This window comes from Electrona antarctica, assembly GCF_951216825.1.
Source record: "Electrona antarctica genome assembly, chromosome: 8".
NCBI lineage: Eukaryota > Metazoa > Chordata > Actinopteri > Myctophiformes > Myctophidae > Electrona > Electrona antarctica.
The window spans coordinates 7,048,950-7,075,002 of record NC_136789.1 but is presented as its reverse complement, the minus strand read 5'-3'; the positions used below and the strand labels follow the sequence as shown (position 1 = coordinate 7,075,002).

Sequence of the window (26,053 nt, the reverse complement as noted above, 5' to 3'; positions counted from 1 at the left end):
ACATCAGTCATTTACAAAGTTCTCAATCCGTTTCTCCACAGTGGTAAAGTCCATGGCAGTTTGCCAACAGATATTGCACAGATTCACTCATAATAATCCTAAAAGTATGATGAACGTGAACGGGTCTCCAAGGAACAGCTCAGTCTTAACTTTGACAGTATAGGACAGGTGTCAGACAAGTATGTAAATTGGCCTCTGGACATTTTCTTCTGTCATTAGATGGCAGACCAGTACATAATTAATATCTAATTCAATGAATTGATTTATGAAGAAATGTTGCTCATGTGATTGGTGGAGCCATACTAGAGACTGTGCCAACTCCTTATAAAACACACATGTGATTGCACTATGAGGCGGTCAGTGCTCCCCACTGCCTGGCTCGTGATTGTCTGTGCCTGGCATTGATTCAATACAATTAATCAAGTGGGGCTCAATTTAGACATTAAAGCATATGGACTGTCAGCGTGATGTTGTTAAACGACAAAAGAAAAGAAAATATATTTAGTTTTTCAGATCATCAAAAGGTATTTTCCGGGCCAGGGCCAATGCTGGTGGGCCAGTTCTGGCTGCCCATGTGTCCACTGACACCACCACGAGCTGCCTGCTGTAGTAGGGTGTTTGAGAATAAAAAGCTTAGATGGTTTCAGTGTTGATTAAAATTTTGATTTTAGTCATAGTCTTTGGAATACAACTTTATCTCGTTTTAGACATATTTTAGTCATCTGAACTGTTTTAGTGTTTTAGTCGACTAAATATCATACGATTTTAGTCGACTAAATATCATACGATTTTAGTCGACTAAATCTACAGTTGTTTTTTGTCGACAAAATGCATTTTTGCGGGCCTTGGTGGCGTTGAAATGGCAGATTTCACACTTGGTTGCTAAGCTTGTAGATCTGCTATTTTCAGAGCACAACAACCCAAACAACAAAAAAAACAAAAAACGACTAGTACAGAATTATGTAGTATAGTCCGGCAGCCGACAGGCTTCTTTTGTTTAAAGTGGGACATTTGGTATAGTCTTTTGACTCTTTTATTGGCCTAAAATATTGTCTATATAATATATACTATTCATGAATCCACTTGCTGACCGGCTGTCACTATTGGGCATATTTTTATAGGGGTTACTTGTGACCCTACCATTAACATCCTATGGCAGGCAAAAACTTTCCTTTTGCTTTAAGTAGCATGTGACACGTCAAACTAGGGGGTTTTCATTATTCTGAATCCATTCCATGCATTAGTTTTGCACAAAATACACTCCTTGGGCTAAAAGCAGCCATAGCCACTTGCCCAAATGTGCCTAAAATGTGCTGACCTCATCACATTTGTCATGACGTTTTTAGCCCAAGGAGTGCATTTTGTGCAAAACTAATGCTTGGAATGGATTCAGAATCATGAAAACCCCTTCGTTTGACGTGTCACATGCTACTTAAAGCAAAAGGAAAGTTTGACATGTTTTACATTTTTGCCTGCGATAGGGGATGTTAATGGTAGGGTCACAAGAAACCCCTATAAAAAAATTGCCCAATAGTGACAGCCGGTCAGCAAGTGGATTCATGAATGTATACATAGACAATATTTTAGGCCAATAAAAAAAGACTACATACCAAATTTCCCACCCGTCCACCTCGGCTGCCGGACTATTAGTAGCATTGATGAGGTTATCGAGTTGTCATCAGAGGAGAAGGAGGAGGAGGAAGGAGGACAACAACAACACACAGGTATTTATTAGCATTGCGTACTGTTCTGATGATGGGCCAGTGCAGTGGGTCCCTATAACTTGTTCTACTTTATTTTATACAGTATCTAATGTTATACTGTAGTATTATCAGGTGGGCCGCTGTGCCAACTGAACTGCAAATGCCTACTGTAGTGTGTTCTTACGGCTGGCGCGTCCCTGTGGAAACTGCTGCTGCAAATGCTGTTATATTGACTGATTGATTGGAAATTGAATTGTATTCACAGTTTGTAGAATGGGTACAGTTCAAATGAAAGTACAGGTCAATACAAAATCTGACTGCTACAAGGATAAAACCAGAAAAAGCACTAAGACTTGTTTACATCAGTGTCCTCAATTTTCAATTCATCAGAACATCTATATGCCTACTCTATTGTGTTCTGACGGGTGGGCGGGTTACTGGCCGTTGGTTGTGTTTAAAAAAAAGGTAAAAAAAAAACGAATTTTGCGCGTGCATGTTCGCACACACGAGAGCTCTGGCACCTAATAATTTATAAATAAGTACTGCGGTCACCCTAATTGATTACAGATTGGCAGATAGATCTCCAAAAAAGCAGTTTTCTAGCTCAATAATCCTGAAGTATTTCCCACACCTGCCATGAGGACGACACAAACACTCATTCTTATTGTACATGTCATGTGCATGTATGCATTTGGTTGTAACAATTACTTTCTTACCAAAGAGCTGTCTTCATGGGAACGTTGGTAGCGTTTCCAGCGGCAACCATAGATCCCAGTGACAAAGGACACACACACCTGCTTCTCATAGACCTGCTGCAAGGGTTGGTGTTTCACCATGCTCCTACAGCCTCAACGCGCCACCAGTCTGTTAACATCCCACTCACAATAGGGAACCCTAGGCAAGGCAAGGTGAGGCAAGACAAGTTTATTTGTACAGCACATTTCATACATACAGGCAATTCAAACTCTTATCAGATGCATTTAATGAAAAATAAAGAATCTAATCATGTGGGTCTCATAAAGTATGAATCCAAAGAAAGGTATGTTTCAGCCTGCTTCCCCTGCCTTTCAGTTCCATTACAAAGTTAAAGTTAAATATTTAAAAAAGTATACATGTGGAAGACGGCTTGACTTGTGCATTGCCATGTGGTATCTTTTTTGAATTAATAACATTAGTCATGGTTATTCCTCGAGCATGGTGCTTTAACTCAGGGCTTCTCAAACTTTTGTACCCCTTGGAGGGGAGATTTTATTTTTCCAAGTACCCCCTCATCCTCACAACAGTGACAAGCATACTACTTACAACCACATGTGTACATTTAGATGCCATTGGAACAACTTTCTAATGAAAATCATTCAGACCCATTTCATAGTCATAAACAGAAACCACTACTACAATATGAATCATGTGCCAATAGTAATTGTATTCAAATTGATTGTGTGCAAAACCTGACAGCACACTTTTCAATTAGATAAACATAATGCTGTATGATCCGTGGACCCCACTTTGAGAAACATTCAAAATGTCATAATGCTTTATGTAGCATGTGACGTGTCAAACTAGGGGGTTTTCATGATGCTGAATCCATTCCAAGCATTAATTTTGCAAAACAAAAACACTCATTGGGCTAAAAACAGCCATAGCCACTTGCCCAAATGTTCTGACATCACATTTGTGATGACGGCTATGGACGTTTTAGCCCAATGAGTGTTTTTTGTGCAAAACTAATGCTTGGAATGGATTTAGCATAATGAAAACCCCCTAGTTTGACACGTCACATGCTATTAAAGCATGATGAAATTTAGATTCCCCCCCTTATAGGTTGTTAATGGTGTGGTCACATATTATGCCAATTATGAAAATTGCTCTACATACGCAAGTTAGCATCCGGCAGTTTCTACATTCTGGGGACCCATACTCAACATTTATAACAAAACTTTGGTGTACTCAACATGCCTGGGTTCACATTCTGGCAAGTGGACTAGTATGATTTACTGTCATTGAAAACCATTAGATATCCATGGATTTGTGCACTTGGCAACATGCCTTTCAAAAGCCGACAGGCACAGCATGCTGCTCTCACACTTGCTTTTAACTTCGAGAGAAAAATGTTCGTTGCCTTAGTGTCTTTAGGAAATGTCTTGGCACAAAGAATTGTTTTGGTAGAGATGGCAACAAGAGTCATTCTCTTTCTCAAAGAGGTTTTGACCTAATTTGTTTGACCAGTTTTATATAATTTCTGTTCTTATAACCGATTTGACAGGTTTGATATAATATCTCAAATTAAGGGACAATTTTTGTTTTTTTTTCAACCAAGGTTCATGTTTTAGTATGTTATTAGAGAAAGCGTTATATTCTTTTCATTTGCTGCATTCTTTCGTTTTAACGATTTTAGCTATTTTTTACAGAGGGGACGGGGACGGGGGGGCATTTGAACAAGTAGCTAAATATGTATTTCTTTTCTTTTTACAAACTTTTGCAGCGATTATTTACTATAGTCCTACTGAAGTAACTGGACCCCGGGAAATTACATCTGACCACAAAAGATCACGGGATCTATTGAATGTGAAGGGGGAGGTGACAAACTGACATATTGGGCCTACGACACACAGTATGGCACACAGACAGTATAGCAGTAGTATCCCCCTTCACATTCAGTCCATCCCGTGATCTTTTGTGGCCAGATGTAATTTCCTGGGGTCTAGTAGCACTATAGTAAATAACAATACCGCAACATTTTGTAAAGCCACAGTTTGTCCGACAGTCCGAATGCCCCCGCCCCCCTGTCAAAAATAGCTAAAATCGCTCAAACAAAAAAAAAGCAGCAAATGAATAAAGAACACTCATCTTTTACTTTCTCTAATAACAGCCATCATTTTCTTGTGACCACCGCACTCTGACTTATGGTGCGTTACCCGTTCAAATCAACATAGTAAGAAAGGTGATGGGTCGCACACACCAAGACTGATCATAAATGACAGACGTTTCGGCTATCTAGCCTTCATCAGTGTCTGATGAAGTTATGTTATAAAGAATAAAAACTAAAATGCAGTCTTGGAGTGTGCGACCCATCACCTCTTACAATTCTTCTAATAACAACCTAAAACATGAACCTTGGTTGAAAAAAACTAAAGTTGTCCTTTAAAGATGCTGAATAAAACTTTCAGTGTGAATTTTCTTCATTTAAACAACAAAACAAAATAAACCTGCTTAATTGTATTTTTAAGTATGGACAGTTGTCTCCACCAGGCCGGCATGGGGAGAGAGTATGTTTTGCACTCCGTCCGTGTGTGTCCGTCCGTGTGTCCGTCTGTGTACAGCTAATCTCCGGCACTGTTAACCCGGTCGATGCCAAATTTTGCACACACACTCCCTGGATGCCAACAATGAATCTCTGCCCCAAATTTTCCACAACGGCCTGTTATAGCGCCACCAGGAGGCCGACTTTTGAAAAACACATTTGTTGTTATTACTCCTCCAGATTCTGTCCAAAAATCCCGCAAATCGTTACACAAGTCTATCTCTATAGTCATGTGTTCAAGCCGGGGCTGTCCGATATTTCATCTTCCATCCTAAAAGGTTAACATTGGCTTTCAAAGTTTGCAGGATTGGCCCGTTTTGAACAAAAAGCCTCAAATCATGAACGCAGTGTGCAATTTACGTGAAATCTTTCACAAACTTTCCTACTAGGCTGAGGAATATATCCCACCCTTTTCACATTGGACTGTTATAGCACCACCAACAGGTGGATTTTTGCAAAACACATTTTTGGAACAAAATGTCTCAAATCATGAACGCAGCATGCAATTTACGTGAAATCTTTCATGGACTTTCCTACTAGGCTGAGGAATATATCCCACCCTTTTCACATTGGCCTGTTATAGCGCCACCAACAGGTTTGCAAAACACATTTTTGGAACAAAATGCCTCAAATCATCCAATTGCCATCCAAGGCGTAAGAAGAAATGGCACCCTTTTCACATTGGCCTATTATAGTGCCACCAGGAGGCCACAATCTGACCTGCCCTGGTGGAGACCTGTGCCCCAAGGGGCACTTTATCTAGTTCAAGCTAATTTGGTCTGGCTGGTTTAAGGGCAGCACTGTCTCTAGGGACCACTAGTGGAACTTTTAGACTTGTTGCATGATGTTAATGGCAACAACCTGTAAGTAAACCTGTAATTTCATGCATTTGCAATATAGCTTTTACAATTTTATGAGCTCAGCATGAGGAAGATGGTTTAGACTAGAGAAACAAAATACTGAATCTTCTATTTGACATTTCCTTTTCAATGCTCATTGCTCTCATAGAGAAATGAGCATATTCAATAAATTGTCCCTTTAGGCCTTCATTCAATCACTATCCACAATTGATATGGTAATAATGTAATCGGATTCACTTAACAAACTGAAGCTATAATAAACTGATTTCGATTGATTTATTTATCATTACATTTAGGGATGCTCCGATCAGGTTTTTTGGGACCAATACCGATCACCGATTGTTTTTCTCATGATCGGCCAATACCGATAGGTCCGATACCGATACTGATCTTGTGAAATGTTGCAAATTTTAATATTTCCAAAATGATTATATGTCAAAACCCACATCAAAACTGTTCCTGTGTGTGGGGAGGAAGGGGAGAATGTTTAAGTCTGTCACAGAAATGCAAAATGATGTTATACTATATATCTGATTGACATTAATACCACTTAAATGGTGTAAAAGATCAGTTTCTCCAGATAGGGTAAATTGCCGATCACAGATAAGGTAAATGCAGATTACCGATCAGAGTGAATATCGGCTGATATGGCCGATCACCGATTGCTGGCCGATTATCGGAGCATATTACATTTTATGAGCATACATGGTTGTTTTTTTAGATTGTAATGTACTGTATACAGTTGTGGATCAGCATGGGTTAATTTCATAATGCTTCTATGCCATAACAACAAGTATTAACCTGTAACTAGTGAGTCAGTGATAACGTTAAAGGTTACTTTAGTAACCACGGTTGTATATATAAATTGAACGAAATACCTTTCGTTTATGGGTAGGTTTCCTTCAAAACCTAGCTGCAGAACATTATTTTATGTACTCCCAGGACAGAAAATTCTAGAATTTTCGCTGTCCTGGGCTCTAAGGGTGACGTAGGAAGCCACGCCTATCCCGTATAGATACCTGCGTGGCTACGTCAGCCCTCATTCGGAACTTTTCTTCTGCTTTAGAGAACAGAAGGGCGTTCCACGAAAGGTATTTCGTTCAATTTATATATACAACCGTGGTTACTAAAGTAACCTTTAACGTTGTATTATATAGAAATTTCACGAAATACCTTTCGTTTATGGGACTTTATGAACTCCCGTGACCTGAACTTCCAGTGGGTCCCAGGTAAACCTTTTGGGAGGGGCTCGGACCCTTTTGGGTCCAGAACCTAGTCCTTGTGGAGGGCAGGAGGCAGCGCTATGCTGCCCTGATGCCTTACTGAGCAGCGGCCCCCAAGACCGCGTGCGCTAGCGAAGGCGCTGCCACATCTAGGTTATAGTATGTGGCGAAAGTCGAGGGTGTAGACCAGCTTGCTGCTGTGCAGACTTCCTGAATGGAGACACCCTTGTAGAGTGCCCAGGAAGCTGCCACACCTCTTGTGGAGTGGGCCCTCAGGGCTTGAGGGGAATCCACGCCTTGGCTAGTGTAGGCCAGACGGATGGCTTCCACTATCCAGTTAGAGATAGTGACCTTCGTGACGGGCTTTCCTTTGGTCCTGGCACCCCAGGACACAAAGAGTTGGCTTCCTTGTCTGAAGGGAGCCAGTCTATCCGCGTATATGCGTAAAGCTCTGACTGGGCAGAGGCAATTAAGCCTGCTGTCTTCGTCAGAGGAGAACGGCGGGGGATGGAAAGCCTGTAGGTTCACTGGCACACACACTGAGAGAGCATTTTTGGGAATGAAGGCGGGGTTTGCCTTTAGGGTGACCTTGGTCGACCCCTCATCGAACCTCATGCAGTCTGGAGAGATCGAGAGCGCATGTAGGTCGCTGACCCTTTTTGCTGTCGTGAGTGCGATCAGGAGAGCCACCTTCAGGGTTAGGAGCTTGAGGCTCACGGTTTGTAGTGGTTCAAAGGGTGCTGTAGCCAGCGCCTTTAGAACCAGGGACAAATCCCACGAGGGAACGAGGGATCTGCATGTCCTATGTTCCCTGCGTACACCCTTCATGAATTGTTTTACCAGCGGGTGCTTCCACACCGTCTGGTTATCAAAGCCTGGGTGGCAGGCAGAGATTGCCGCCAAATGGACCTTGACTGAGGAGAGGCCTAGACCGTTGTCTAGGAGCTCCTGCAGGAATGACAGGACGTCGATCACTGAGGCCTGGTAGGGGACTGTTTGGTCTGGTCTTCGTGAGCACCAATGCTCGAAGACGCGCCAGGCTGTGTCGGAACGGTCCCTTGTTGACTGGGCTCTGCCTTTCTGAATCGTTTCGATTACGTTCGGAGGTAGACCCACGGCAGTCAACATCACCCTTTGACGGGCCAGACCCATAGGTCTAGGTCCTGGGGGTGAGGGTGGAAGATCTCCCCCCTCGCTTGAGAGAGGAGATCCGCTCGAAGGGGAATTCTCCACGGCTGGTCGTAGAGGAGAGGGGTTATTTCCGACCTCCAGACCCCCCACGACGGGGCTATTAGGAGCACCTTCAGACCCTGAGTCCTCACTCTGTCCAGAGTGGGGCTGATGAGGGATAGCGGGGGAAAGGCGTAGAGAAGGGTTTTGGGCCATTGGTGTGACAGAGCGTCTAGCCCCAACGTTGATGGTCCCCTGATTGCGAAGAAGAGGGGACACTTTGTGTTCTCCTCTGTGGCAAAGAGATCCACCTTGGATTTCCCAAACCTGCTCCAGACCTGGGCCACTGCATGAGGGTGTAGTGACCAGTCTGAGTAGCGGAGAGGTCCTCTGGACAGCAGGTCTGCCCCTGTGTTCAGAAGACCTGGGACGTGACACGCTACTATTGAGAGGACGCGTGTGTTGCACCACAGGATCAGTTTCTGAGCCAGTTGATGAAGACGAGGGGACCTGAGTCCACCTTGTCTGTTGATGTAGCACATGGCCGTGGTGTTGTCTGTCCTGACTAGGACATGGCAACCCAGGATGCGCTGCTCGAAGTATTTCAGGGCGAGGAAGACTGCCATGAGCTCTAAGTAATTTATGTGAAGGGCACGTAGTGGCCCCAACCATAAACCTCTGGCTGTGAGTCCTTCCATCGTGGCTCCCCAGCCTGTCATGCTGGCGTCTGTAGTGATGACTTTCCTGATCAGAGGCTTTCCCATGGGGACGCCCTCTGAGAGGGTTTTCCTGTCTGACCACCATTGAAGGGCTAGTATGCATTGTGATGTTACTGTTACCTTCTGGTGCCGACGGTGCATTGGTACATGTAGAGAGCCTATCCATCGTTGGAAAGGTCTCATATGTAGCCTTGCTAGGCGGATTAAATAGACCGCAGAGGCCATTAACCCCGCCATCCGGAGGCATGCATGAAAAGGAATCGAGCGTCCCCTTTTGAATGACGCCACGCACTGCAGTGTTGCGTCTATTCTCTCTTGGCTCAGGCGGGCCGTGTAAGAGATTGAGTTCAGTGTTATGCCTATAAAGTCTATTGACTGTGTTGGCATAAGCATGCTCTTCTCGTGGTTTATTATAAACCCAAGCGAGTCGAGGTGGCTGAGCACACGATGTGTGTGCGACAGTGCTTCTCGTGGAGAGTCTGCAAGTAGGATCCAGTCGTCTACGTATGTAGCGAGACGGATCCCTTGCTGTCGGAGCGGAGCGATAGCTGCCGCGGTGCACTTTATGAAGACTCTGGGACTCAGTGACATTCCGAAGGGAAGGACTGTGTACTCGTACACTTTTCCTCTGAACCCGAAGCGCAGAAATTTTCTGTGCGGCGGGTAAATCGGAATGTGGAAATATGCGTCTTGCAGGTCTATCGACGTAAACCAGTCCCCTTCGCGAATTAGGCGTAGGAGGACTGGTGGAGTAAGCATTTTGAATCGCAGCTTTTTTAAGTGACGATTCAATGCCCTCAGGTCTAGAATGGGACGGAGTCCGCCCCCCTTTTTCTTTACCAAGAAATAGCGGGAGTAAAAAACGTTCATTGATTGGTCGAGGGCCACCTCTGTGATGGCGCCTTTCTGCATTAATGAATTGATTTCCTCTTGCAGAATGGCGGCCTTTTGCCCGCTCGCTTCTGAGAAAATAATTTTCCTGGAAGTGGGCGGTTTGGAGGCGAACTGTAGCCTGTATCCTGTCTGAATTGTACGGATTATCCACGGGGAAGCCCCGGATATCCGCCATTGTGACAGATGACGTGACAAAGGGTTCCCTGTGCTTGTCAGCGTGGTGCATGGCCTGCCTAGGGGAAGACTTACTTTGTGTGAAATGTCTCCCTCTAGTGAATTTTTTCGGTATTGAGTTTGGAAAAAATTGGCGTGGAGCTCTTGGCCTGTGACAGCTAAAGCTGTCACAGTGTGGGTTATCTTTCCCACTGGGCCTATGCCCTTCAGAGTTGGTTTTATTGTTTTTTGTTTTTTTGTTTTCTTTATTGAACAACGTGGAAAAACATACACATGTGAATTGCACATAACAATTTTCGGGGTCTGTACAACGGTGCTCACAGCACTGTGTACAGGCCCCCTTAAGCGCTTCAGCGCAGGCTCTGAGGTGAGATCTGTGATCCCCACCTCTGGCCTTGAACTCTGAGTGTGGTGGGGAAGATGACCCGGCCCGGGCAGGTCATTTGCGCTTCCCCTGGCCTCGGCCTCTGGGAGCGCTCCTGGCCTTGTAGGGCGGCGGAGAGGTGCGGCGGTCTGCTCTGCCTCGGCCTGCAGGCTGTCGCTGTCTATCTCCGCTCCGGTCCTGGGACCTGGGTTTGTCATCGGTCTTGGCCTTCCAGGGTGCCTTCTTAGCCTTGGGGCGGCCTACCGGGGCGGCCTGGTTGGCCAGCGGTTCGAGCGCCTTCATCGTCTTGGTGGAGGACTCGAGCTGTTGGATGGTCTCTGACATCTTGGCCAGAGCGTCCTTAAACATACTGTCTGGGTGGATATTTCCAGCCACAAACTCTTTCTTTGTCTCCAGGGAGATGGCGCTGGTCTGATCGACCCAACGCCATCTCTCCTGGAGGATGGAACATGCCATTGCCTTGGCGTTGTGGAGAGTGGAGTCCCTCTGGAGGGTGGCCATCTCGTGATTCAGGCGGCGTAACTCGGCCAGGTCTTCTGGCAGTTCCGCTAGCTGGACTTTAATGGACTTCTGTCCCATCTCAATGAGGAGGCTCTTCATGGAACCCTGGAGAAGTGCTCCTGCATTGAGGGCCTTCGCCACGAATGACATGTGTGCATACTGCCACTTGTTCAGTTTTGAGGCTTCCCTCACGCTGCTGGACAGGAGCTGCGGTTCCTTTACGTGGTGATCCACTCTAGGAGCTGCAGGGTTGGCCAGGTAGGCCGCTATAGCCTTGTCCATAGCTGGCATGAAGTCTATGGCGAGGGTTTGTTTATCTGGTATGTCGTTGGGCCCCTTGGCGCTGGCCTTGGGAAAATCCACCTTCAGGAGGGGTTCGTCCCAGGCGTGCATCATGGCCTCCTCGAAGCCCTGTGCCATAGGGAGCTTCTGTCTTCTAGGTGCAGGGGGGGGGGCGGACTCATCAGTCCTGCCTTCCCATGGTAGTACCTTGACAGTTGACTTAGGCCATGTGTGGTTACAACGTGCACTAGCCTTCCTGTATATCTCGTAAATATTGGAGTCATCCATGGGGGGTACAGGAGGCGGGGGGACAGGAGCCCTGGCTTGCTGGTGCTCCTGTATGTCCATGGCATCCAGGTCGTCGAAGGGGCGACGAGTGGTGCTGACGTAGTCCCCGGGGGAGAGGTCATCATGGCCATCTCGCTCGTCCGCGTAGGCCTCGTCCAGGACGTGGTAGTCCTGGAGTTGCTCCTGGAAGGAAGGGAGCTCGTCATCACGAAGCTCCCCTTCCTCCCTGGTAGTCCAATGCTCCCCACCGGGAGACATTGCGCGGTCTGGGGAAGGGTCCAGGCGGTCCACCATATAGCTGGGTGCAACGGCAGGCTGTCTGCGTCTAGCTGTATGTCTGGGCGGGCACTCAATGGTGGCCTGCACGACGTGTTGTCGAGCACGTGGAGCTGGGGAAGAGCGGCGCGGTGCGAAGGTATCCCTTGGCCTCGCGCCATGAGCCTCGTAATCAGTGGCCTCGTGAGCCCTGGTTGCAGAGGCTGAAGTAGCGTACCTGTCTCGGCTAGCGCCGGCAGGTGCTGCTCTTGAAGAAGAGGCTCCGGTTGGGGCTCTGTTGCCCGAGTAGTCGAGCCTCTGTCTCGGGGTAGCTCGTTGTCCCTCTCCGGTGACGCGGGGCCAAAGCCCCTTTGGCGGGACTTGTATGCGAGCTCGTCGCGGGGGAGGAGTGGGGCTCCTCTCTCGGAGTCCGTGGGCGGCAAAGTTGTCATAATACCTTTGGACACGTCCGAGCCTGTTGTTTAGGACGTCGTCGTCCATTTTCTCACAATGGAGGCAAACGGGACCGATTTCCTCCATGGACTCACGGGTGTGGGTGAGGCCGAGACAATACATGCACTCGTCATGCCCGTCTTTGCCCGACATCGTGTTCCCGCATCCCCAGGTGGAGCACGTCTTTTGTTTGGGGCCTTCTTGACAGTCGGCGGGCACCGGCTGTCCTCGATGGCGTCTTTCCCCGGGCTGGGTCTCCCTCGTCAGCGACATGGTTGCTTGTAGAGAGAGGAGTCCGAGTGCTTAACAGCCACAGGTTTATCTTCCTCGTGGCGTGTAATAGTAGACCACAGGCGTATCTGCCTAGTAGCGCTAAGCTAACTATGGATAGCTTTAAGCTAACAAACGCTAGCTTTAGCGAGAGAGAAAAAGAGGCGCGAGCTGTTTTTTCGACAAGCTAGCGTAGCAACAAGTTGCCTAGAACTCACTTGTGTCGAAGTTCGGCTTTTTTTTCTCGAGAAGTATCCTTCTGTTTGCTTCGAGAGTGTGCCAGAGATCTCACGGTCCTAAAGAATTAATCTCTCGGCCGAGTTTGCGAGATATATTACCCTGCACACACTGGAATGTTAAAGTTCGTTCTCGCAGCTTAGCAGAAGAAAAGTTGAATGAGGGCTGACGTAGCCACGCAGGTATCTATACGGGATAGGCGTGGCTTCCTACGTCACCCTTAGAGCCCAGGACAGCGAAAATTCTAGAATTTTCTGTCCTGGGAGTACATAAAATAATGTTCTGCAGCTAGGTTTTGAAGGAAACCTACCCATAAACGAAAGGTATTTCGTGAAATTTCTATATAATACAACTGCAATACACAACAAATTAAATATTAAATATTTACAGCAGGTAGCTAGGACAAGTAAACAGATTAATTGTGCCCTGTCTGTCTATAGATCAGTATCACTGCCAATTATCCCGCCATTAATGCCTTTGCCATCCCTGTAGCTGCCAACCCCCACTGTTGGCCACAGCTTGTTGTTTCACCTGGAAAAGTCAAAGTGTAACACATGCAAAGGTTCATGCCGGAGATCAGTTCCTTAACGGACGACTTTAAAATAAAATGCATGTAGGCTTCCATCAAAATCTAGTTATCTGAAGGCCAAATTGCAAAGCATGCATTCAATTCAAGGATTTAGGTTTCCATTTAATTCATCATTAAGTGCACGCTGAGTGGAATAAAATTGGATGGTAATATATTGAAGCACTGACGCATATAGCACTGACGAAGGTCCTATAGGACCGAAACGTTTGCTTTTTAATTGCACTTTGAGCACAGAGCACTTTATGAGCATGATAAAATAAAGAAAAAATATTTTCTTAAGTCTCAGTTTAAGGAGTTTTACTTCTATTTTCTATACGGTGAGCAAGTCTTTTTCTGTCAAAGTTTCCCTTATGGTAATATATTGGAAATCTGTAAGACTTGCACAAATTCTGCACAATTCTGCTGAGTAATGCCTGAATCTATTCATTTGTCTTTTTGATGGCAGAGGTAAATTAATGAGCATTTCCCCCTTCTGAATGCTGTCAGTTAAGGACAAAAGAAAGAGGCATGGATCTATTTCCTGGCAACCTTCCTCAAGACTGGTCCCTTGTCCTCATCACTGAACAAATAGATTATAGCAACACAAAAGCCAGTAGAAACATCTGTCTGACTGTCACACTTCCATGGCAGTGGTTCTGCGTTTTCATGCCAAGGACCCCCAAATTAGGGCCGCAAAGATTTTGTGCCATGATTTCTATTGGATGTTCTTTCCAAATTATTCACAATTCTTCACACTTAACACTTTTGACAAACAATGGTAGCAAAGAGATTTTGCCACCTTATGTGTCCCTCACTTCTGGTCTGGCCCATGTAGTATGTGTCTAAATCTCTGCTATATCTGTCTACTATAGTTAGACCTTTATTTGCCTCTTTCTGGAGTCTAGACTGACTCCCTCCAACATTCATTCAAACATGAAATATATGTGCATGAATAAATAACACCCCTGATCTTCCAGAGGATTTATCCAAAAATAGAGTTTTCATTAACGCTATGTGCCTATCTATCACCAAAAGTTAGGGTCCGGGATCTGAGGACATACACAGTCAAATCGGGTATCACTGGAGAGTTTTAAGTCTGGCCTACTGTGGGACTGCCTCAGATGTTATCTCCCAAACCCACTCTCCAACAGGTGGTGGTAAGAATACACGCCACATGGTGGTAAGAAGACAAGCTACATGGATAACATCCTAACTAATACAATATATGAATGGTTCCATCGATCCAGACGCCATTCATTTTCCCCATGGAGATTTTGAAAAATATTCATCAATATCAAATTATTTTAAGTCTAGAATCGAAGCATTCAGGATCCTGGTAGCCTCGGAAACCCAGACGTTTTTATTTCCTGGTGAATCATGACCACAAAAGATTTGATTCTGTGAAAAAACAAAAGGTTATTTATATAGTATATTATCATATAGGCTAATTCAAATTTCTATTTCACAGAATCAAATAACATAAATAACAATTTATATAGATATTTTGGAAAAATGAATGGGGTCTGGATTGATGGAACCAGAAAATGGCCACCACTGACCTAGCCATGGTTCATGACGTTCAGTCATGTTTCAGGGCTACCACTGACCTAATCCTAGTTCACTTCCCTGTCAGTCACCAACAGTTATTATTTCTTATTGTGAGTGATTTTCTACACCCATTTTTCTGATACAGTAGCCTAAAGTAAGTATACTAGAGACCTACGTTTACAGAGATCCAGAAACGGGCAGTACATAAGATACATTTTCCCATATAGGCAGGCCTGATTACTTGAATGTACCGTTGCAAATGCAGTAAAATACAGACGACTATATATATATATATATATATATATATATATATATATATATATATATATTGGTTTTTTTAAGCATTCAGTTAACTAAGCTAAACTATTAAATATGAGAAAAAGATCATGGCTAAAGTACCGTACAGCACCCAATTAATAAGCAAGTTAAAGTGTCAAATAGTCTGTAATAGATGATGAATCTGATGATGATGAATGATGATGATGATGATGGGAGGTGCTCAGAAAAGAATATCAGTTGTGTTTTGGATCAAACTAAGGCTAATGTCACTTGGGAAAAACACCTCCATAAATTATTAAATTAAATTATTACTAACAAGAGATAGTTGCTTTGATCACTCAACTTCTCTCAAAACGACAGCTAAACAAAACGGTGACGACTAACAGCTTCTGGGATTATGAGGAGGATAATCCGATAAACTACGCGGCACACAAACATCACACTTAAAATATAATCACTTACCAACAAGACTATATATCTTCTGGATGAGGTTAAAAACGTAAAGGCTCACAAATAATCGATTATATCCCCATATACGTTGAAATATTATTGCCTTTTCAGCTTCAGTTTCAGTCCTGAGTTCCAAAAAATCTTCAAAGTTTGTTTCAGGAGCGGTGTACAATCCAGTGGAACACATTAGCCTGCACTACACTGTACAAATTATTGACCGGCGAGTCATAACGTTAATACAAAGGCGAATTAAAGTTATATCAACACATTGTGGTGCAATTTAGACGCACCTACATGTTTCATACTTAATAGACGAAGAGAAACTAATCCGTTTGAGACTGACACATTGTGGGTGGAGCTGTTGAGTAAATGACACCTTTGCCTCCCGTAGATAGAGGGCGATGTGCATACATCACCGCTGTGACTCCTGTGAGCACCTTACATGTTTTATTTGCTAGCTGATTTACAGCAGTGGTTGTCATTGTCAAACCTTTTCATGTCCTGTCATGGAACCGCAAATTAATATGAATTTGTCCGCGGTCCGCGGACCCCCATCTGAAAATAGTTTGTGCCAGGGCAGGGCATGAGGGCCCCCGGGCCTAGTGTAGGCCTATAAAAGTAAAGTTGTTAAACTGATTTGGATCAATGGATGCTATTAACTTTGCTGAGGACCCACGCGCTATGTGCACCCCACTTTGAGGAGAACCACTGATTACACTGGGGTGGGGCCCGTGGGGGCGTGGGCATCTTCTCAATGCTCTGGTCTGGTGAGAACTTTGACTTTTAACTTTGAAAACATAATAGGCAAACTGTTAAATCATAGATAAATACCAGGCAGGGAAGTTTGTTGATGTTCACTGAAGCGCCCTAAAAGCAACCGACTGCAACAAAAAGTAACAAGACTACAATATTAAAGCCCGCTAGCGGCCCCTAGAGGTTGTGCTGCTGCCTGCACCGAGAGCCAGACCAAACAGTTTGACCTACTGACACTGTGTGTGTGTGTATGTGTGTGTGTGTGTGTGGGGGGGGGGGGGGGGGGGGGGGGCTGATTGATTGATTGATTGATTGATTACTTTATTAACAGTTTGCAAATAGTACAGTGCGATTGTACAGTCAGAACTGCAGCCTCACTCCCAATCTTCCGCCGTAGTCTGAAAACCCACCTCTTCAGACTCCACCATGGCCCGTAGCACTTGCCCTAGCCTAGCCCCTTAGATAGCACATTATGTAGACTTAGATAGTATTTTAAACAGACTTATAGCTTGTTACGTAGACAGCTCTAGAATTGCACTCTATGTAGTCATAGCACTTTATAGTACACATGTATAATATATTATATAGTATAGTATGTATAGTTTACATAGATACTCCACTGTTACGTTCTTAGTCTACGCATGATTCATGATAACTACTTTTATATATGTGATGTATGCCATGCTTTTGTTATTGCTTAATGTAAGTCGCTCTGGATTAAGAGCGTCTGCTAAATGCCTAAATTGTAAATTGTAAATTGTAATTGTAGTAGGCTATACAATGGTGCTAATAACACAAAAAGCCCTAAGGGCTTGTTTCCATTGTGTATTCAATTCGTTGAGACATTTAAAGACACGTTTATACAATATAATACAAGACATTATCAACACTAGCAGCAATAAAGTTTAACGTATATGTACAGTAAACAGTTGGGGGGGGGGTCATTTCTGGTGTTAAGCTTAACATTTTCAAAATACAAATTGCAGACAGGTGTTCTTTAGACTACAGCCAGCAGTGGCGGATCCAGGGGGAGACCAAAGAGGCATTGGCCCCAGCTGAAATTTGACTAGCCCCTGAAGTGCCAGGGAAAAACAAGACAGGGTCATGTGTTTCATTCCTTCCCTGCACTTTGTGGCTTGTCTGTCTGACTGTCTCTTGCCTCTCTCTGCCACCATTGGCCGATTAAATAATGAATGAGTTCCTCTCATAAATTCTTTATGTTGCATTCTGGTTCTGTTCTCTTAAGGATTCCATTCCATTCAACATTGCTCATGGTCATCCTCTCTAGGGTCACAGCAATATTGCTTACCTACAATTCTATATTTCTATATTTCACCCACTGGGTGGTGCCATTGCTTGCTCTAACTAGCTCACTTTTACTACTCTCACAATGATATGAGCCAATATTATGTCAGAGAACTTTAGAAATTGCCATTATTTTATTTTTAATACAACACTATCACAATAATAGATCAATGAAATGTATTTGTTTTATTCATAAAGCTAAATTAACAGTAAGCAAACTATCGTTTATTTTGCTTAGGACCAGTTAAAGACATCAAATTAACTACAAAGTAGTTAATTATCCTTCTTTGTAATAACCATAATCTTCATCTTTAACTAAATACTGTCTTTATATAATGTTGTGTTGTGTTGTGTTGTGTTGTGTTTTGTTGATGACAGCTGCACAATAAAGAGTTGTAGAAATAATGGTAACAGTGTTGACAGGACATGCATCCGTTACTAACTTCCTGCTGCTCCACTGCCTGTTCGTTTCTAATTCAGAATGTAGAGCAGTGATGTAAGCTGGGGTGGATGGATACACATGACCTTACAGAAAAGGCAAGGAGGAACCATGGGAAAACATGTCTTGAACTTCCCGTTTCATAAACAGGAGTTTTATACTGAAGACAGTGGCAGGGAAGGACCTATTGCCTATATGACTTCTATGGCATCAAATACACGATGAATTTAGGTCAAAGGGATTTGGCTAGATATCATGTCATTTTATTAATTTATTATGTATTAATTTTAAACAACCACTTTCTGGATTAAAATAGTAAATTCTTATTGGTGTGAAACTATGAACTGACTATACATAGTGGTGATGTCAGGGACGGATTACTCACAGGGGCCCCTGGGCCTACTGCCTCCCCCCCCCCCCCCCCCCCCCCCCCCCCATGTTATTTACAGTAGATAGCATGTTGTTTAGACAGATGGTTTGATGTTTACTTGCTATCCTAGTTACTTTGTAGCATGTAATCGTTTTTTAACTCTGCTATTTGTCACTCTGTGTATAAGAGCATCTGCTAAATTCCTAAACATAGAGTTTCTGTTGTGGAAAAGGTGATGAATACTTAAAATTAGAAGATTATGACGTCAAGCAGGTAGCATCTTAGCCTAGCAAGGCTTCCTACCTTCACCTGCCAGCTGTGTCCTCTCTCTGCTCTCCTCCTCTGTCTCATCACCTGACCTGTCTTTAAACAGTATTTAACCTTATCAAATCTTATCTCCCTAACAAAAGGAGTAATCTTTACCCTCAGGCTACTCAAAGACAGGCTTGTGCCATGGTTCAAGAAGGCGTGATTCAATCATGTAAAACAATCTGACCATACCATAGCCATTGGGCTTGGAGTGAATTATGAAATAATATCATATTCATACAATATTCATATAATATTAATTTGTGTCTTTCAATGGAGCATATTGCTGTCTCCTTAATTGCGTTTATATTCTAACGACTTATATGTGACCTAATTTAGTAACTGAGGTCATACATTAACTCTGGATGCTGTGTATCTCTGTGGCATGCTTAGTAAGCATTTTACAGACTAACTTTGTTGCCACTAGCACAACAACCCTTCAAACAACTATCTATAAGAGGAGTAGTTTGTTTTACTAGTGTACTTTAGTTTTAACCAAATCAATATGGATAATGTGAAGTCACATTATAAACGTCACAGTGCTGCTGGGCCCTGAATAGGATCACCAACAGAACAGACACATACCAGCTCAGACAGGCAGAGCTGCAGACGTGGCAGGGTGGGGGAGGGGAGGGGAGGGGAGGGGAGGGGACAAAGCTGTAAAACAACAAACACCATTATTTAACACCAAGGAAAAAATATGTAAATATATCTCTGCCAATACACAGGATGATTGTGGGGGTACACTTACTAATATGGCAGTCAAACAGTATAATGAACTTTACCTTAAAATGTGGTGGCATTTGAGAATGCACCGTAAAGAGCCTATAATGCCTCTATTGCCGAATACCAATTGTCTAAAGTCTCCTAGGCTTTAGGACCTGGAGGGGGGAATTCCGCTTTCATAGCTCTGGTAAGTAACTGGATACCATGGGTGGGCCTATAGGGGCTAGGGTGGGCCCAGTCAGCCCACTGCTGCTGTGCATAGAAATCTCTGCAGCTCACACAAACACTCTCCTACTACTTCTACAACAATCTATTGTATTTATACTGTAGATTTGACGAAGGATCTATTCATCTATCAGCTCAGCTAACGGGCGAGGGCAGCTTATAGGATAAATGACTGAACAAGCCTAAAAAGGTAAGATCAAAAGGACCAAAGCTGTGTTAATGGTGGAAAGTTTCTGGTCCACAAAATCTGCCTCTGCATACAGTATACAGTAGTGAGGTTGCATTTTAGTTTTTGAGCAGTGTGGTTTCTTAAGTACTTAAAGTACAGTGAAAATCCATCACATGATTGGAAATACAGGACATAGCCCAAACATTTAGACTCTCGTAGAGGTTTTTTTCGATTCTGACGAATCGAAAAATCGATTCGTCAGAATCGAAAAAAACCTCTACGAGAGTCTAAATGTTTGGGCTATACAGGACATGAGAATGAAGACATTAAGAGCATGGCTATAATTCCCCATAGATGGGTAGAATGACATTGAAACCATTGCTAGGACTGCCATTGTGTAGCCTTTACAGTAGTTATTATATCTATAAAGGACCCACCCATCAATAGCTCGCTTTTGCAACATTTACTTAAGTTCTACCTTAGTTTTATTATGATGGGATACACTCCTTGACAATAAAGCTAGAACAAACTAAAATGCATTCACAATGCACTATAAAATATGTTTTCCTGCCCTGCTTATCCATGGAATAAATGCAACACAAAACGTTGACAAAGACTTATTCTTAACTATTTCAACGGTGTTAATTCTGGTTGGCCAGTCCCATGTCCAATAAGATGAATGAACATCACTTCATACATGACAGCAGTTTTACCTTACAAGGACATGGAATTTACTAAAATTGTTTGAAATGATAAAGTACATTGAGTATGAGTGAACATCATTGTTCATTGCACACAGTAAATAGGCTACTTAACATAATATGATATATCATATAAAATCATATGAAATTGCAGGTCAGCATATACCATAGGTTAAAATATGTCTGGATAACATTATCCTTCAAAAGACATTGATTTGAAGCATGTTGAGGTCAGATCAGATCTCATCTTTTGCTCAGACCGTGACTTTAGTGGGCCTGTTGCTACATGCTAATGTTATGAAGGCCCTGAGTAGGAACTTATAATTTGTTCATAGCAAGGTCCCAGGTTTAGGTTGTATTATGCACTAAGCGAGTTTGTTCATTCTTCATTCTTTAGTTATAACTCCAGTATTGCCAAAATAATGACACATACGCTCAGTTGGCCAATGTTTTTGCATCCTGCAGCTGCCTACGTGGCAGGAGTCCTTGATTGTTATTGCTAACACTGTTCTATCAGTCTATCATCTAAAGTACTGCAGAGTAAAAACCATGGCCATCCTGATCTGGGATAAGTCGTGGGGGCTGAGGTGCTTGAATTGATTTGGGAACTTACATCATCATAATGTACTAGAGAATCAGAAATTATTCATAATGTTTGTAAGTGATGATTATCTCTTTATCTCTTCATAGGTTTTCATCCATTTCTGTGCTAATTATGTGGGTCACAAATTTAGTGGCACTGGTGCTAATGGCCACAGGAGTCTCTGCTGCGACCTCTGCCACAGCCGACCAAGTCCTCAGTAACCATGCCACCATCCTGGCTGACAACAGTGCAAATCTGGCTTTTAGTCTCTACCAGAACATGGTTAAGGACAAGAGCCTGGAGAACATCCTCATTTCCCCTGTGGTGGTCGCCTCCTCCCTAGGTCTGGTGGCTCTTGGGGGCAAGGCTTCCACTGCCTCCCAGGTAAAAACCATGCTGAACGCTGATAAAGTTAAAGATGATCAGCTGCACTCTGCCTTAGCCGAACTGCTGGCTGAGGTGAGCGATCCCAATACCCGCAATGTCACCTGGAAGATAAATAACCGCCTGTATGGGCCCAGCTCTATCACCTTTAAAAATGATTTCATCAAGAGCAGCAAGAAGCACTACAAATGTGACCAATTCAAGATTAACTTCAAAGACAAGAAAAGTGCTGTAAAGTCCATCAACCAGTGGGCAGCCAAGTCCACAGATGGCAAACTTCCTGAAATAACAAAGGATGTGGAAAAAACAGATGGAGCCATGATCATTAATGCAATGTTCTTCAAACGTGAGTTCATATGGAACTTTTATTTTAACCATTTATACTTGACCTTTTCATGATCTCCTTGTTGTACTTTAACGTTTTTGTTAAAAAGTTAAAGCTATATTCTGATACTAATCATTGCTATGGTGAGGGTTCAAAAATCAAAACAGGTTCTCCTAGACCTAGTCTCTCCAGCTTTTTAACCAACAGAAAATACATTTTCAGAAGGGTTGCCAAATTCAGCAATCAGAATTGCTTCAAATGTTCCATTTTATGTCTTCACTTCTAACTTCACTTGTTTATCCTGTATCCAGTAAAAACAAATCCTCATCCTGATTGGATAAAATGTGTCTCTCGACCTGAAAGTTTTTTTTCTGTTTACTAAAAAGCTGTAGCGAATGAGGAGACCTCCGTTAGTGAATGATTACTCCACTGAATGATTACTATCAGTATATAGAGCCATGCATTTAAACACGTATTTTAACTAAAGAGAATAACTTGCTGCACCTTTAATCTATGTAATCTCTATGTATGCAGCCCACTGGGATGAGCAGTTCCATCATCAGATGGTTGACAACCGTGGCTTCTTGGTATCCCGTAGCCACACTGTGTCGGTACAAATGATGCATCGTACAGGTAAAGGTCTTTCTGACTCAATCTCTATGCCAGGCCCAGGCTTAGGCTTTATTTGGTACAAAAGTGATATGTCAATATTTGTGACATTGTAGAATCAGAATCAGCATCACATCACAGGTTTACAAGGTTAGAAAAGTGGGTGAAATTCGTTTTCATGCACAGTTCCCATCGTATCGTTATTTCCATAGAAATATCACACCTGTGTGAACTGAGCGGTGCAACTATACTTGTATTGTGATCGTTACTGTACTGTAGTCTGTACTGTACCATATGGTGTACTGTACTGTACTGTACTGATCAAACAAGAAAACAAGAAACAAAAATATCTATAGATATACACATAGTACTTGAGATAAGATATAAATGTGCGTGAGCATAGCAGCAGATGTATACTGTGCATGATATACCGTACTTAGTTAAGGTGCTAGAGAAACACACCAAAAAAGTCAGTGCGTTGTACATGATATAGAGGGTATGCCGGAAGTTATGCGGGAACGCCTACTGAGTGGCAAAAAACTACTTTCTGGACTTAACAGCCCATACATCCAAACAGAAAAGTCCTGATTGCATTAAACTCACTTTGCCACTCAATTTGCCATTCACTTTATGCATGTGCATATCCTCTATTAAGGTGCAAAAAGTCGGTGCGTGTCAATGGCATAATCCACATAAGGTAGACTGACACTGGTATAATTCGCAAGTATACTAGGCAGATATACATGAGGGAGAGAAAAGAAAGAAAAGTCAAGTCCCTTGTGACTGTCCCTGATATAATCCACAGGTAGGTCAAGGAAGAGCTAAGTGAATGCCTTGAAAGGGTTGTTGTGTAAGCATTGTGTCCTTAACACAATGCTTACACAACTAGTCTCAATATTCATATCATGTTTAGTTTTTAACAACGTGCACTCTGTTCATCACAGGACTCTATGGCTTCTATGAGGATACAACCAATAAGCTGTCAGTGTTGAGTATGCCTCTGGCCCATAAGAAGTCCAGTGCAGTGTTGATCATGTCCACCAGTGTGGAGCCTCTAGATAGGCTGGAGAAGATGCTAACCAAGGAGCAACTGGACACCTGGATGGGCAAGCTGGAACAGACCCCTGTAGCTGTATCCCTGCCCAAAGTCAGCATGGAAGTGAGCCACAATCTGCAGGTAAGCGACCAAGGGACCAAGGTTACAAAACATTACAGAACATTAAGAATGTTTATTTCTATGTCAACAACATTAACCCATGTGTCCCTATTTTTGGTCATGTCAAAATCCCCCTCACCTCCAAAAATAGTCATGCAATGCATTGTGAGCTTATAGTTAACCTCCTGACCCTCATAGTCATAACTGGACCTTCTCTTGTCTCCCTCTGTGTAGAAACATTTTGGGGAGTTGGGTTTGACGGAGGCAGTGGACAAAACCAAGGCTGACTTCTCCAACATCTCTGGGAAGAAGGACCTCTACCTGTCTAATGTGTTTCATGCCTCTGCAATGGAATGGGGCATTGAGGGAAACCCCATTGACCCCAGTGTCTTTAATACAGATAAGCTGAAAAACGCCAAGCTCTTCTATGCTGACCACCCATTCATTTTTCTAGTGAAGGACCAGAAGACCAACACAATCCTCTTCCTTGGCAGGATGGTTCGACCTAAGGGAGATAAGATGAGAGACGAATTATAACCATGCTTTTATATTACTAAGTTAAATGTTTGCTCTTCCCTCCCTGACGGTCACGCTACACCAGGCTTTTCGCACACAAAACGTGCGCGTTTACCCCCGCGCGTGCGTTTAATTTAGGTCCAGTCCTATTTTAAAAAACGCACGCGCGGGCCGCGCATTTAGGGTAAACGTGCGAGAAAAGCCTGGTGTAGCGTGGCCGTCGTGTGTGTGTGTGTGTGTGTGTGTGTGTGTGTGTGTGTGCGCGTGTGCGTGTGTGCGTGCGTGTCAGAGCCCTGCATGGGCACAAAATATGGGCCCGTGGAGTTGGGCCGGGCCGGGCCGGGCCGGGCCCAGCCCGTTGTGGTACCGCAGTTTTAAAGCCTGGGGTGTGTGTGTGTGTGTGTGTGTGTGTGTGTGTGTGTGTGTGTGTGTGTGTGTGTGTGTGTGTGTGTGTGTGTGTGTGTGTGTGTGTGTGTGTGTGTGTGTGTGTGTGTGTGTGTGTGTGTGTGTGTGTGTGTGTGTGTGTGTGTGTGTGTGTGTGTGTGTGTGTGTGTGTGTGTGTGTGTGTGTGTGTGTGTGTGCATTTCTAGATAAATGTAAGGAGAGCAATGTACATTTGATATCCTGTGAGTACATTCCCTGAAATTACTGCTGTAAAAGAAAATTCACAATGCACAACTCAAAATATTTTCTTGTATATTTTGTCCATTGTTTGATTGAGCAAAGTCTCCAAAACCACCAAGTTTCCTTGGAGAAGTTTTTGCTCTCACTGTGTAACATATTGCACTAATAATTGTGTTGTTGTTCTACATTGTAGAAGAATACTTACATTAAGTATAAACTCCCAGAATACATTTCATTTTTCATTTAACCTTGACATTTGTCGTTACTTGAAACTACAGAGAATTCTAGACTGTGACACAATAATTTACTTCACATATTATGGCATACTTTCTGTGGAGCCATGAAATAAATACTGTATTTGTCCACCACATACCACCATAAAATTGTATACTTTTCTGACCTTAGTAATCTGTATTTTCACACACAAAGAAAATATTTCCCAGAATTATATAGTCTGCATTGTTTGAGTTAGTGATATCACTGTGCTGCACTAGAAACTAAAAGGTTGTGAGCTGTTTCCTCTAGTCTACACACAGTGTTGCTAATATTTTTCCACAAACAATTATTTTTAGAGGAATTGTTTACGACTGTTACCACTTTTTACAATAAAAGTATGAAAATAATTGAACCGTCATTCATTATATCTGGTGCTAATGTCTTAGCGACTTAGCCTAACACAATCACCTCCTTTTGCTTTGATGATATGCTATACCAAGACTGATGGCGGTGGTGGCTCAGGGGTAGAGTTTCCGGATGGTAACCGCAAGGTCGCCAGTTCGAACCCGGGCTCCCCCAGAGTTGGTGTCGAAGTGTCCTTGAGCAAGACACTGAACCCCAAATTGCTCCTGATGTGCTGGTTGGTACCTTGCATGGTTTCTGCCGCCATCGGTGTATGAATGTGTGTGTGAATGGGTGAATGTAATGCACAATCTATGTAAAGCGCCTTGGATAAAGGCGCTATATAAATGCACCATTTACCATTTTACAATTTCAGTATAAACTAGAAATGCACTCTGTCTGTATGCCAACTTGCGCCTTGCACACAATTATGTATGGCCTACTTGTGTGCAAGCAGAGCATTATTGACCTTATACCAAACTTGAAACGTACCTTAGTTACGTCACCAAGAATGGTGGTCCCTAATTGGCTGGTGAAGGACACCGACATACATACATACATACATACATACATACATACATACCCAGCTGATCGGAGTACTTGCACTCTGCTTGCACAAGTAATGAAGATATTTTTTACTTGCGCAGGCAGTAAAATGTCAGTTTTATATATTTTCACCAT

The 26,053-nt window shown here is 43.3% G+C and overlaps 2 protein-coding genes across 7 annotated transcripts in view; one reads left to right on the top strand and one right to left on the bottom strand.

Moving 5' to 3' along the window:
* Positions 1–16,130, bottom strand: part of gdpd5a (glycerophosphodiester phosphodiesterase domain containing 5a) — a 30,547-nt gene extending 14,417 nt beyond the window's left edge. For 3 of the 5 annotated variants that reach the window (XM_079507221.1, XM_079507220.1, XM_079507222.1), the window contains exons 1-2: positions 15,573–16,015; positions 2,420–2,597 (exon numbers count right to left, since the gene is read on the bottom strand). In XM_079507221.1, coding sequence (XP_079363347.1) covers positions 2,420–2,539 — 120 coding nt within the window. In that variant the 5' untranslated portion in view covers positions 2,540–2,597; positions 15,573–16,015. Of the gene's footprint in view, positions 1–2,419; positions 2,598–15,572; positions 16,016–16,050 lie in introns of those variants that run through there. The other 2 variants (XM_079507219.1, XM_079507218.1) reach the window with 2 other exon arrangements.
* A 3,354-nt stretch (positions 16,131–19,484) lies between these two features.
* serpinh1a (serpin peptidase inhibitor, clade H (heat shock protein 47), member 1a) lies at positions 19,485–25,371 on the top strand. Of its 2 annotated transcripts, XM_079507822.1 has the most exons (6): positions 19,485–19,649; positions 19,793–19,877; positions 21,248–21,870; positions 22,384–22,482; positions 23,403–23,635; positions 23,849–25,371. In XM_079507822.1, exons 3-6 carry the CDS (start codon positions 21,273–21,275, stop codon positions 24,149–24,151), a joined length of 1,233 nt encoding a protein of 410 aa, XP_079363948.1. In that variant the 5' UTR covers positions 19,485–19,649; positions 19,793–19,877; positions 21,248–21,272; the 3' UTR covers positions 24,152–25,371. The 2 variants fall into 2 exon arrangements, with proteins under 2 accessions (XP_079363948.1, XP_079363947.1); XM_079507821.1 differs by lacking the exon at positions 19,485–19,649 and having other exon boundaries at positions 19,705–19,877.
* The last annotated feature ends 682 nt before the right edge of the window (positions 25,372–26,053 follow it).